At 46.1% G+C, this 12813-nt stretch overlaps 1 protein-coding gene across 2 annotated transcripts in view; it reads right to left on the bottom strand.

Moving 5' to 3' along the window:
* Positions 1-6424: 6424 nt before the first annotated feature.
* The window catches only part of GPR107 (G protein-coupled receptor 107), a 38250-nt gene continuing 31861 nt past the window's right edge, over positions 6425-12813 (bottom strand). For both annotated transcript variants that reach the window (XM_027687617.1, XM_027687619.1), the window contains exon 18: positions 6425-12000. In XM_027687617.1, coding sequence (XP_027543418.1) covers positions 11904-12000 — 97 coding nt within the window. In that variant the 3' untranslated portion in view covers positions 6425-11903. The remainder of the gene's footprint in view (positions 12001-12813) is intronic.

Here is a 12813-nt window from a genome sequence, read left to right as displayed (position 1 = left end):
AGAGCGGGGTCCTGCTAAAAGGGAAGCTTTTACCTCTCCTGCCACGCCAGCGCTGGAGGTTGGGATGGGATCTGAGGATGCTCCACGCACTGACTGTAAAAGCTGGGAGCTGCGTGGGCTGCACAGCCGAGTGTGTGTCTGCAGAAAGCTTTTCCTTCCTTGGGTATTTACTTCAAAATGTTTAATAAAACCCCCGAATTCTTTCCCCCCCAGGACACAGCAAAGTCTGTCAGGCTCAGCCACGCAGCCTTTTGTTCCACGTGGGCTCAACCACACCACACACATTTAATCAGCATCCTCAGACGCCATCACTGGGGTTTTCCCCAACGCATCCTTCCTGATTTAATTGTCAGGATTGCAGTTGCCTCGCGGGAATAGCACTGCATCCAAGCAGCGAGGTGCATTTCCCCGACTGTGTTCTCACTCTTTCATCGCAAAAGGTTGTTTTTTTCCTCCTTCATCCCCCTCACTGCTGTGCTGTGACCTGAAAAATCAGTGGTGTAACACAGCCCAAGCATAGGACTGTCTGAACCCCACCTTGGGCATGGCTGGAGCCGTTTGTGGGGCAGGAAATTTGGGATGGAGTAAGTAGTATCCAGGCTCAGCCCATCCCCTGCCTTTCTCCTCCACTTCCCAGGGCTGGATGAGGCTCCACACAGGGTCGACTCAGGCTTCAGACTTCACCAACCCCCTTTTTCCTGCTGCATCACTAAACCCCACACATCCATCCACCCATCACTGTCATCTTTGTGGCCATCTCTGTCACCCCCAGACCTGTCAGCTTGTGAACATCTCCCTTCCACATCCACCCACCCAAAATCAGATGAAGAAGATGCTCCAAAACCAACAGACCACATGAGCGAGGAATCTGTGACTGCAGACACCAACAGCAAAGGCATTTGCCTGGCAGTGAACTCACAAAGCAGAGCACACACATCCTGTACTTTGTGCTTTCTTTTTGTGGAAAAGCCAAGTTTTGCTAAGAGCTTTCTTGTGCCAAAGCAGGGAGTGGGTCAGCAGGGGAGTGGTGAAGCCTCAGAGCCTGGGATGGGGAAAGAACATACACACACAGGAGATTAATTATAACAACTGCAAAAATAGTTGCTATTTTAAGGTTAATGCTTGAGTGATCTGACTCAGTCAGAAAAAGAGCCAAAGGAATTATTGGCATCAGTGCTGGCTGCTCCACCAGACAAGCCGTGGTCACCGCTGGCACTGAGAGCCACCAAAATAGCTGCTTTTTGAGAGGATTTGAAAAAAAAAACACCAGCAGAGTGAGTTCAACATCCTGGTGCAACAACCACAAACACAGGAACACATCAGCTAGTCCTGGGGACATCCTCAGCTTCCCAGGCATCACCCTCATCTCAGATTACAGCAGTTTTACATATGGGTATGATCTCAAGACTCTTGAGCAGCTTTAAATGGGGCTCCTCAGCCTCCAGCTCACCAGCCAGTGTGTTCCTGAAGCTCCTTTAAGCTTGACAAGATGCGAGTGAGCTGTTCTTGCTTTGCCCCTGGTGTCACTGCGGGTCACAGCAAGTGCCCAGCGCTGGCATTTACCACTGCAACTGCTTTGATAGCTGAGCCATATATAAGATTAAATAAGGAAGCCCTCAAAAATCAAGATTTATAGCCCAAAACACTCCGAGACTTGAACTGTACCAGCCCTACTGGCTATGACCACTATAAATTAATTTCATATTGCACAGCATTTTAGTGTCAATACATTGCCTGGCTTCAGAGAAACGCAACAGGCACAAAACATACCATGTTTTTGGGTAAATGGCAGCAGGAATGGTGCCCTGCAGGCTCTTTCCCCAGGAAACTGAATTGTAGATGTTGAAATGATGGCCAAATGCAGAGGAAAGTCTGGAAATCACAACTGTGCCAAGGCTGCACGTACAGCTGTCGCTCAAGACACAGCTGAGGCACTGAGCATTACAATTTGCTACACTATTAATTTCTCCGTTAAATTGTAGTATATTTTTTAAAGCCTGTATTCTCATTACAGCCTCTGGGGCTGTAATTGTTATGCTAATGTAGGAACCTGGGAAGGGTGGCTGTGGTGAACTCATCAGCTGCTCTCCCGTTGCCTGCAGTGTGCAGCCAGCTCTTGGCTGAGATAAAGCCGAGCAGGAGGAGGTTTTGTGATCTCCCTTCCTTCCATCTTCCATCGTGGCACATCACAAATCACAGCTGGCAACTGGGGGAACCACCTTCTGGTCCTGCTCCTGCCAGGCTCGTCCTGCAGTGCGGGGACGGGAGAGCTCAGCCCAGGCACCTTGAGCCTCCAGCCAAGGTTTGATACCAGACACAGGCAGCGCATTTGTTCAGGGACTGAAAATAAAAGGCTCCTCGTAGCGACAACCAAGCGAGCGCTGCGCGGTTGTGTCTGTGCGAGATAAGATCACAGTCGCAGAGGCGGCAGCAGCGTTTTTGCAGCAAAGGCGCCCCGCAGCATCCAGCAGCACCCTCAGGGCTGGCAGAGGGGTAGGAGGGGCTGTGAGCACACACTGTGCAGGTGACTTGAGCACTGCTCACCAGTTCTGCCCAGCTTCAGCTTCAGTCTCCCTAAAACTGAAAGACTGATGTTTGGAGCAGAACAAAGCTTTAAAAAATATAAACATATATATATATACATATATATATACAAATAAGAATTTTCAAAATGAAGGGAAGGCATGTGGCATCCAGGTCTCTGATCCTGCCTGGATCTTTGCTCCGAAGGCAGCTCGGTGTCCACTCGGTGCTGAGCTGTGAACCACGCAAGGGAATGGTTGTGGTGGTGGGTTTCACGCCACGAGCCAGACAGAAATCAGCCTCTGATTACTCATGAGTCATATATTGGCTCATCAGCCTCTGGGTGAGTGGGGTCTGTCTGCTGTGGCCACGGCTGGGGAGGCCGGGGCAGCAGCTGGGGCTGGTGCTGCTGACCTGCTCTGCTTTTAAGACAGGACACAAGCTTCTTAAGCAAGCTTTGTAAGCCAACTGGCAGCAGCAATGTCTGCCCACCCAAATCCTACCCTGCAACCGGTAAATCTAAAAAAAAAAAAAAAAACAAACCAAACACAAACCCAACAAAAACACACCAATCCCCTGCCCCCCCCAAAATATTCAAACGTCCAAAAAATCGACCTGATCAACCTGTACCTATTTTTCAAATTCTGTTGCTGTTAAAAAGGTTGAATTGTTGCCTCCCACAAGGCTGCTCTGATTCATGGCAACACACGGGCATTGTGTGCTTGGTAAATCCCAGCAGATATTTCCGCTCAGTTTTTGCAGCAACAGTTAAAAAACCCCTGACTGCCTCGGAATACAGATTAGGGCACGCACGAACCAGCTTCATTTTAACATAGGACTTTTAAACGTTCCTCCTGTGGAGCAGCCGGGCTCACTCAAGGCATCTACAAGGTTCGACGGTAAAGCAGATGAACCCCCAAACCGGGAATTATGCATGCAATGTACTTCACACAGAGAGAAGCAAATGGGAAACCGGCTGAGCCAGGCATTTCATCCAGCTCACAGCTGATGAGGGGTCGTTCCCTGCAGTGTATTTAGCAATGATTTGTCCAGTCTAGTGTTGATTATCTAAACCAACACAGAACTGCCTCCGTTTCTCCAGGGAGATTGTTTGCAGCCAAACTCATTGGCGAAAGGTTTTCCTCTGCCTTCGTTACATCTCACCTCTCCCCAGCTCAGCCTTCAGCCACGCTAATTAATTCCCTGTTTCCACGGGTTCCCCCCTTGCAGCCATTTTGTACCGTGCTACATCTTCTTGGCTGTCTTTAATCATCACTTAGTCAGGCTTACAGCTTTAATTCTTGTAATCTTCTACCATTGCCCAATTCTCTCCTCTCAGTCACTGCAGCTGCTCTTTGTAGCCCCTCCAATTTGGCTACCACCTCCTGGTATGAGAGCCATCTCAAAATGAACAAGTTTGGCTTTCCCCAGAGATTCAGATCAATACCTTCACAGCTGTGCTGGGTGGAGGATTCCTTCTGACTTCACAGAGCTCCCACAGAACAAAGATCCCGAGCAGCTCAGGGAAGAGGCACCTGGAGCACTGACAATGACCAACAGTAAGTGGTGGGTGTAAACACATTCTTAGGGAGACAATATGCCAATGGGATATCCATGGGATATTGTGCCACCCTACCAAAATGACACAGGACTTCAGACATACAGAAGATCTGCACCCCCTCAGGGACAAAAAAAATCCCATAAACTTAACTTATTAATATACTTACCCAGGCCACAGGAGACCCATGTTGTTAACTGCTCCTCTCATCGAGGATGTTTTTGCCAAGCTCGGCACAACCATCCCAAGAGGGAGCAGTAAATGGAATTTTAAGCCATCCCTTCCATTTCGATCCTCACTTATTCCACCTGCCACCCCCGTAACAGCCTCACCTCACATGCCTGTTTATTTTTTTTCAGGAATACAAGAGCCATCTCATGTACTGTGTCTCAGCCACCCCAGTGAAAATATTCCACGGGAGACAAGAGTCACGACAAAGCAGCGTCACCCCCAGTTACACCATTTATCCATGGATGAGAGGGGAGAAAAGAGAGGGATGACATGCATTTGTTACTACTTAAGGCACACAAAAGCCCTTGTCTCCTACCTGAGGACCCCAATATCAGGATCAGCTGTGCCAATACAAGCTGTGTTATTACCTCTGCTGTACAAAGCAATTTGGTTTTTATTGACCACTCGCTATACAGGGCACTATAACACACTCCTCTCATTAAAGCCTGTCAGTCAGAAGGCAAAGGAAAGCAAAAGCAGGATTGAAAGAGAAGGCAGCCCTTTGCAGTCATGAAGATAACCTTGCTCGAGCAAAAGCACTGACAGCAGGCAGCCAGGACTGCAACAAGGAGCTGTAAATGATCAAGACAGCTGGGAATTTCAGACACGGGAAGAAAAACCTTAAAGCAGGTAGAACAATTTACCTCCCCCAGGCAGGAAAACACCTACAAAATTGCATCCAAATGCAGCACATCGAGGGAAGTTTTGTTAGGGCTTTGGTTCTGTTTATTCTCCCCCCTGTGTAAGTCTGCCAGACAACCTCTGCTTGCAGTAGACCTCAAATACCGGGAGCTCTTCTTTTTGTCTCCTTGGAGAAGATGGTCAGAAATCAAATTTTCCCCAGATAACTTAATTTGGTCTCCTTCTCAAGTGAGAGTTCCCACAATTTAGTCCCACCTTATGCATCCTACCCCTACCATTTCACCTTTCCTTACAGCTGAGAGATGTTCTGGCCTGGTGCAGCCAATTCCGCCAGAGCAGTGTGCTCTCAGAGCAGGGATGAGTTTGGCAGTTGTCAGGGAATGTTAAGGTAGAATGTTTTAAGGCCAAACACACAACAGACAGAACATGCAGAGGATGTTCAGTTTGGAGAAACCTACATGATGTAGACACAGGTCACCCCAGTGCAACAACCAGCCACCAGCTCCATCACAAAGTTTGTTTTAACCTACAGTGGGGTATTAGTGAATCCAAAGCCTAAGTACTTATTATAGTTTAGTTCCCTGGTAAAACACCACCCACCCAGAGGCTCGAGGCAAGGCAGCACTGGCTGCCTGGGAGGTGCAGGGTAGAGAACACAGGCTATTTCTGGCATTACCCCTCGATGGTAGGATGACAACTATAGGCTGAACTGTAAGAAACATCTTGAAGACTTGGATTTCGGGATGAAGGACATATGCTTTAGAGGGATGGGGGATTATCAGGAAGAACACTTCACAGGAATACTTTGCCCTCCTCATCCCTGCCAACCCAACCACTTTGCAGAACCAAAATGCATGGTTAGATCCCAACACCTCAAGAAGAGCACAACTATGTAAGTCCCAAATAACTGTCAGTCCAGCCTAAAGCAAAAAGGCCAAGGACTTGCCCCTTTAAGATAATGTGGTCAGAGCCACAAAAGATATTACTCTAAAAATAGGTTTTTACCCTTAATTTGTATCTGGTCACTAAGGCTCAAAGCACCTTGTCTGCCCTTGCATGGCGAGGTGACATCAAGCCCTGTGGAATAAGGAGCTCCTGTTTTCCTGCCTGCCAGAGACTGCAGGAGACACAGGGATGTGAGGAATGCTTCTGTTTGAGACTCAGTCCACAAACTACTACTTAAGTTCAGCTTCCAAACCTAAACGAGAAGGTACAAGCAGAGCTTAGTATCCAGAGGTCTTCCAGCTCAAGAAAAGGCACCTCAGTGAACCCCAGTGGGTCACTGACAGGAAAGCTTTTCCCTTAGGAAAAAAGTTTTCCTCCCAAGATTTTTGTAATTCGGCCCTGGATCCACGATGCAGATGTTAAGGGCTGGAAATGGAAGCTGGGGACAGGGAAAAACAGACTTTGGAATCAATGGGTCAGCGTGGCTACTGGCAGTTCAGAAGCAGAAAATGAGATGCATTAAACTTCTTTCTGGTCAATCTTTATTTTACACATTTGCATCACAGCAGGGAAACCAAGTTACACAGACTGCCCTGACTTGTCTCTACCTTGTTTCTCTTCCAATACTGTTCGCTGTTCTTTTAATAAAGTTTAAAAAAATACTGAAAAAAAATCCATTTTTACATCTGAACAGGAACTGAGGAATAGGATATTTACAGGTCACCAAAACCCCTGGAATTGGACCTTGCTGTACACAGGAAAGTATTTTTTAGTTCTTCTGGAGGTCATTTACTAAATGAATTCAAAGCTACATTGTACAAGGTGCCCTAAAGCTGCTTAATGACACAAGAGGATCTAGAATTAATTATTAATAGTTACTAAAGGGCAAGGGAAGCTATTTGGACCCATACTCTGTTTTGACAGAGATGGTACCAGCCCCACGCTCCAATATCCTGGCTACAGGATGAAGTGCTTCTGATGATGTGGAGGTCGAGCTCTACCTTATTACACAGAGAGCAGAACATCAAATGAAATCCCACAGGGAGATATTTATTCAGAATTGTCCTTTCTCCAGGATTGCTGCAGTCAAAACATAAATGGGTTCTTGAGCCAGTCAACCTACAAGGAGTGACTCTTTTCTCAGCCACTTTCTTCCAGGACCATCACTCTACACCTATAGAGAGTATCAGCATTGTCCTAGATCCTGTTCCAGCCACTTCTGAGTACGTGTCATGTGCAGTTCTTAGAGAATCATTGCTTGATCCAAGCAAGAAACTACACAGAGGAAATACACAGCTTCCCAATATTGCTAAGGAAAAGTGATTAGTAAGCCCAAGACAGCACTGCACCCAGCAGCTACAAAAAAAAAAAAAAAAAAGCCACATTAATCCAATTTAGAACAACATTTTCCAGCAAATTGACCCCAGGGAACACAAACTAAGATTGGTTAAGTGCCTCTGGGCAGCACCACCTCAGCTTTCATGAAACATGGAGGTTACTGGCATTACACACAAGGTCACAGGTTTCAGATAGTGAGTCCCATAAAATTCAAACATCACTGTAACTCCCACTCCTGCAGACCACAGCTCCACACTCTTTGTACACAGTTGAAAAACGGGGACATGCTGAATGAGTGAAGTGGAGGTCATAACACAGAATCCATAAAACACATCTGCTTTAAAGTGACAGCAGTCAGTCAGCTGGCATGGCAGCTCAAATTGAAGGAGACAAACCTACCAAAGGTAGACTGAAGCAAGGAGGATTTCCTTCCCTTTCCTTAATAGCTAAGCAACTCCAGTTCTCAGAGCTCAACAGAGCATACAAATACCCAATATTTGCTTCAAAGTGGGCAGTTTTCAACTAGACAACAAAAAACCCCCCTCCTTTCTTGTCAATCTCATTGTCAATGGCCAGACTGCACTTCTCTTCTCTAAAAGGAGCACGCTGTAAGGAAAAAAAGACTTAACATACTAAAAATCTTCCACTGGACTTCCACCAGATGTGCAAGCTGGAGTGCTTAGGACACGCCCTTCCACGAGCAGAAGGAGTGTTCCAGTGCTCAAGGATACACAGTGGATGCACACTCATGCCACAGAGAGTCCACTCAGCTTAGAAAAATACATCTTCCACACTACTTGCTCCAGGACAAAACACTGCAATGCAGCAAATTTTTTACAACATGCTCCCAGGGTATGCCAGCATGGAAATCCAGGGACAGGGCACTCAGCTGGAGAGAAACACTGAACAATGCACTGCACAGATCATGACACGCCGAGTTAGATGACAACATGAAAGAGCATCTTAATAGGACAGCATGTGGCTTCTTCAGCTCAAACTGCTCCACTCTGAGCAAGCAGCAGCAGTGTTCCAGATGACCCCATTATGTCTTGCTTTCCTTTAGTAAAGTCTCTTGATGAACCATCAAGGAAAACATTTTTCCAGCCTGAAGAATGCAAGAGTCTGGCAGTTGCACTGCAAGGCTCCCTCTGGAAGACACCCTGAGCAGTGACAGCAGGAGGGAGGAGTGCAGCAGTGGCATGTGCATGTCATCAACAGGGATTTATTGGGGCATAACCTGCGTTACAACTGAAGACTGAACCAATCTCATTTCTGTCTGCAGAGGGTGCTGAGTGCTCCACTGCAGCAACATATAGGAAAGCATCCCAACCATTTATTCCGAGTTGCACCAGACCTGCTGTCACTGCACTGCTGTGTCCTGTCAGCGTGATTGCTTCAGTTCCCCATTTCAGCAAAAGGCAGAAAGAGGAAAGTAAGGCTGTATCCCAAAGCAATCTGTAATCCACAGCAGCTCCTCCAGCTTCCCTGTGAAAGACAGAGCTTCCTACACCAGATCAGCAGCTGTCAGCACGTGAAAGGCAGGCACTGATTATCCTGCCTGGGGAGCTCCGAGCTGCCGCACTCCACTCGCCCTGGAGTCGTGCACTGCCAGTCATGCAGCTGGGGGTTTGCCTGGGAGGAAGGGGAGGGAGCAGCCCTCTCTTTGATGCTTTGCACTGCAGCACAGTAAAGTGAGAGAAGCACAGCTGCATCCTCTTCCATCTTCCACCATCCCACCGTCCAATCTATCACACACCCCTGCAAGACACTTCCTGACCTGCTCCGAGGAATTCCACCAGAGAAAGTGGAAATTTACTGCAGCCATTTCCAAAGAGAGAATTTTTTGGTTTTTGACTTGTACATGGCATTCGTTTTTCTTCCTAATGCCCAAGTTTGACCAGTTCCTGCTGCTTGGCATCCTGCACTAAGCACCAGCTGAAGCTGGTTGTAGAGCTGACTGCTGAAACTCCGGGCTGAACTTGGAAAAAGCTCTTCCAAAAAAAATGCTTCCGGAATGCTGCTGTGACTTTTCATGCCAAGACAAAAAGAAATGACCCATTTTTTGGCCTTTTGACTAGCGAGCCAGGGACTTGGCAGATAAACCTACACCAGATGCAACTTCAGCAAAAAAAGTGCATATAAAAAACGAGAAACCTGAGACTAAGGTAACAGCACTTGCCAAATTGTCAGCTCCACTGATGCTGAGGTATGGAATAGGCAGCTGTTTGGAACCAGCTCTGCACTCACTGGGATCCCAGCACAGCCCTCATGTTTTTGGGTGAAATGGCACAGCCATCAGAATTTCACATCTCATTTACAAAAGGAATTAACATGTTCCAGAGCAGCATCATGTCCAGATAACGCTGTTACTGCACTTTGTTCCTTACAGCACATCCTTATCCCTTACATACCTCTCAGTCCCAACAGACTAAGCCTCCAGTGGGCTTCTCTGAACAAAGTGTACAGCCTGTCTGAGCAGCCCTTTGGATGCAGTGAGTGACAATTCCACAGGGACAGAGTAACTCTGCAGAGCGAGAGGATGAGTTTTCCAGGTACTGTATTTAAGTGTATGATGAGCTGGATCTGCCTGTGTTTATGGTCCAATTTCTCACACCTCAGCTACTTAATATGCAGATTTATTCTTACAGAAGGTCTAAAAGGCCCATAGATCACCAAACAGCCTCTCTAGTGGTGTAGGATCTGTTCCCACTAAAACTGTCTCACTGCAAGGCAATGACAGCAAAAGTCAAACTGTCACTGCTGTGATTACTGTGAAATTATGGCTGAGGAGAAAAACAGAAGAAGACTCTGCACCCAGAGAACAGGGCTATTCTCATGCTTTTTTCTGAAGAGAAAGTAGTTCCAGGTAGCAAAGCAGGTAGATTTGTTTCTACCATCTCCATGATGCATAGAACCAACATCTGGGAAAAGTGGCAACCGGAGAAAGTGAAGCTGCTCCTCAAACAGTGAGTCTTGGTACAGACTGCTCACCAAGAGCTCTGCAACCCCTGCTCAAAAGTAAGGAAGTGGTTCAAGATTCTAAAGGAAATCCTCCTTCTAAGCTTGAAGAATAAAATTACTTAGTGGCTAACAGTCCTCTAATCAGTTGTGCCCCAGAGATGTAGTCCCTTCAAAAAAGCAATTCCTAAATGAGTCCATAAGCAATGCTGGCACTTCCAAAGCTCTGATGATGCCAATCCCTGTCAGTCTGGCAGAAGGACTTGGCTCAACAGCACCACATTTCAATGCCTCTACATCAATATTAAGGCTTCAGTGGGTCAGTGAGCTATACTTGATTTATTTTTCTTAAAGCTTATCCTCATTACATCAGTGAACCACTTCCATCCTCCCCCAAATTAACAACCATTCTCACTCCTGCACCTATGACAGCAGCTGCCTCACTGACCATAGCAGGGACTACAGAGAAAAATCCATCCATGTGGCACTTGCAACATGTCTGTAAAGACTCCACTACAGTCAAGACTTCCATATTCCCCTGTATTGAGGTTCTGGTCATCTTCTTTCCTGACAAAAAACATTTAGGACTGAGAGCTGCAGTTGCCTGGTTTTGGTGGCAATACCATTTTGACCAGTTCAGCTCATCTCAAACAGCAGTGCCATTAATTCCTACATAGCCAGACAGGTACAAGTAGCCATCCAGAGAGGTCAGGTAACTCAGGATAATGGTGAACCAGAGATTTATACTGCAGTAAATTGGCTAGACAGATTTCCACTGGAGAGTCTGGTACTGTTTATACTGAGTCAGAAAGGAGTGACTTCTGAAACACCTTGAAAATATTTTATCAAGCAGACCAAGGTGCTCTGGGTCACAGCTTGAAAGTAAATGTTTAGGATAGCATGGCAGACCCCTAAAAAGCAAGCATCATTCTTATACCTCTTATGTACTTCTTGTCAGGTGGAGATGAGTCAAGAGCAACTCCATGAACATTAATTCTTATTGCACTATGGGCTCAGTGCTTTAATGGAGAACAGTCACTTGTTTCCTGTACAGTAACACATCTAAAAACCTGGCACGTTCAGGTGGATACCTGCATGGATAAAACAAGAAGATACTTATCAACTTTCCCACTGGTGGGAGCAGTGCCAGAAGTCATCTCATCCAATACTCGTTCAGTCTCTCAAATAACTGCAGTTGCTCCTACTCATGTTTTGCAACATTTTGTCTAAGTCAAAAGGAGTGTTTATAAAAAGAAAAAAAAATACTTACATCTCTTATCTTCTCTTCCCACGCTTTGTAACTCCTGGCATACATGTTACATAGTGTGTGTATATATATATATATATGCACATTATATAAAATATATACTTTACATACACACTGTAGGTCTCTCTTCACATTAGCATTACACATTCTGAAGAATGCAACTGCAAACAATTCAGGATGCAGAACCGATCCAAAATGGGGGGAAAAAAAGAATAAACTACCCAAAATCCCTAGGAAAGCTTCACACTCCTTGCAGGTACCAGGAGATCCCATTTTCTTATGATCAAAGGAATAGTTATGTTTCTGCACTGCTTTGCTCCCCCCAGACACACCCCACTCTGCCATTTCAGTGGTGGGAAGTGCAAGTTGCTCCCTTTCCACTGAGAGTAATATTAATAAATTAAAACAGTTCCTCTGAAAGTGCTGCCTTAGTCCAGTCCATCATGCCGTGCTTTCCCATTCGCCCTGGGGCTCTGCTGAACCATTCACCACTTTCTTGACCTTCTTCATGCCCTCCATTACTCCTGAAGTTGTCACCCTGGAAGGGAAGGGAGAGACATCAGCAATCAGACCTTGAACTGTAACATCCATTTCACCAACAGCCCACACTCATCTTCCTGTGGCTATCAAATCACACTTCTCACATGTTTCTTTACCCAGACCGAGTAGTTTCCATGTTTGGAACTCTCCTGTTGCTCTCATTTTGCAGCCAGGTATCACCTTGGCCACAAAACTGATGGGTGTTGGGAGCAAGGCCACTGTCCTTGAGCACCTCAAGGCCCTCCCCATCTATCATTAAACTAAGCCAGCAAAGAGTATTTACTCATACTTGAAGGAAGATAGCAGGGGTGGTTAAAGAGTTAAACCAGGTGTTTGTTTGCTAAATTTGAGCAGTTTGCTTAAAAAACCATTTTGCTATACAGCTGAACACCCTTAGTTCTGTGCATTAAAGACTTTCTTCTGCATTTGCAATGCTTTTAACAGGTACAACATAACACACAAATGCACACAGAGTGGACAGTGCCCCAAATGAACCTTATTAGCTTAATGCACACCAGCCCCTGTTAATAGCAAAATTACTCAATGAGCAGCAACAAAACAGAGGCGAGAGGTCATCCTTTTCATACCACCCAAGTCTGGATTTGTCATGACAATCTGACCATTGAACTACAAAGCCTCATAATACCATTCAAACATTAGGCAGACTGAACTGTTTATCCAGGCAGAACAGCACCACTCCTCTCGGAACTGCCTTGGCTCTCCAGCAGCTCTTCAGCCCAGCAGCTTCTCTGCTGCTACACAAAACAGGCCATTAGGATGCACAACACATTTCCTTTATTCTTTTCCACAA

Source organism: Neopelma chrysocephalum, unplaced genomic scaffold (genome assembly GCF_003984885.1).
Source record: "Neopelma chrysocephalum unplaced genomic scaffold, ASM398488v2 Primary Assembly neopelma1_74, whole genome shotgun sequence".
Classification (NCBI taxonomy): Eukaryota; Metazoa; Chordata; class Aves; order Passeriformes; family Pipridae; genus Neopelma; species Neopelma chrysocephalum.
This window is presented reverse-complemented; position numbering and strand designations above follow the sequence as displayed.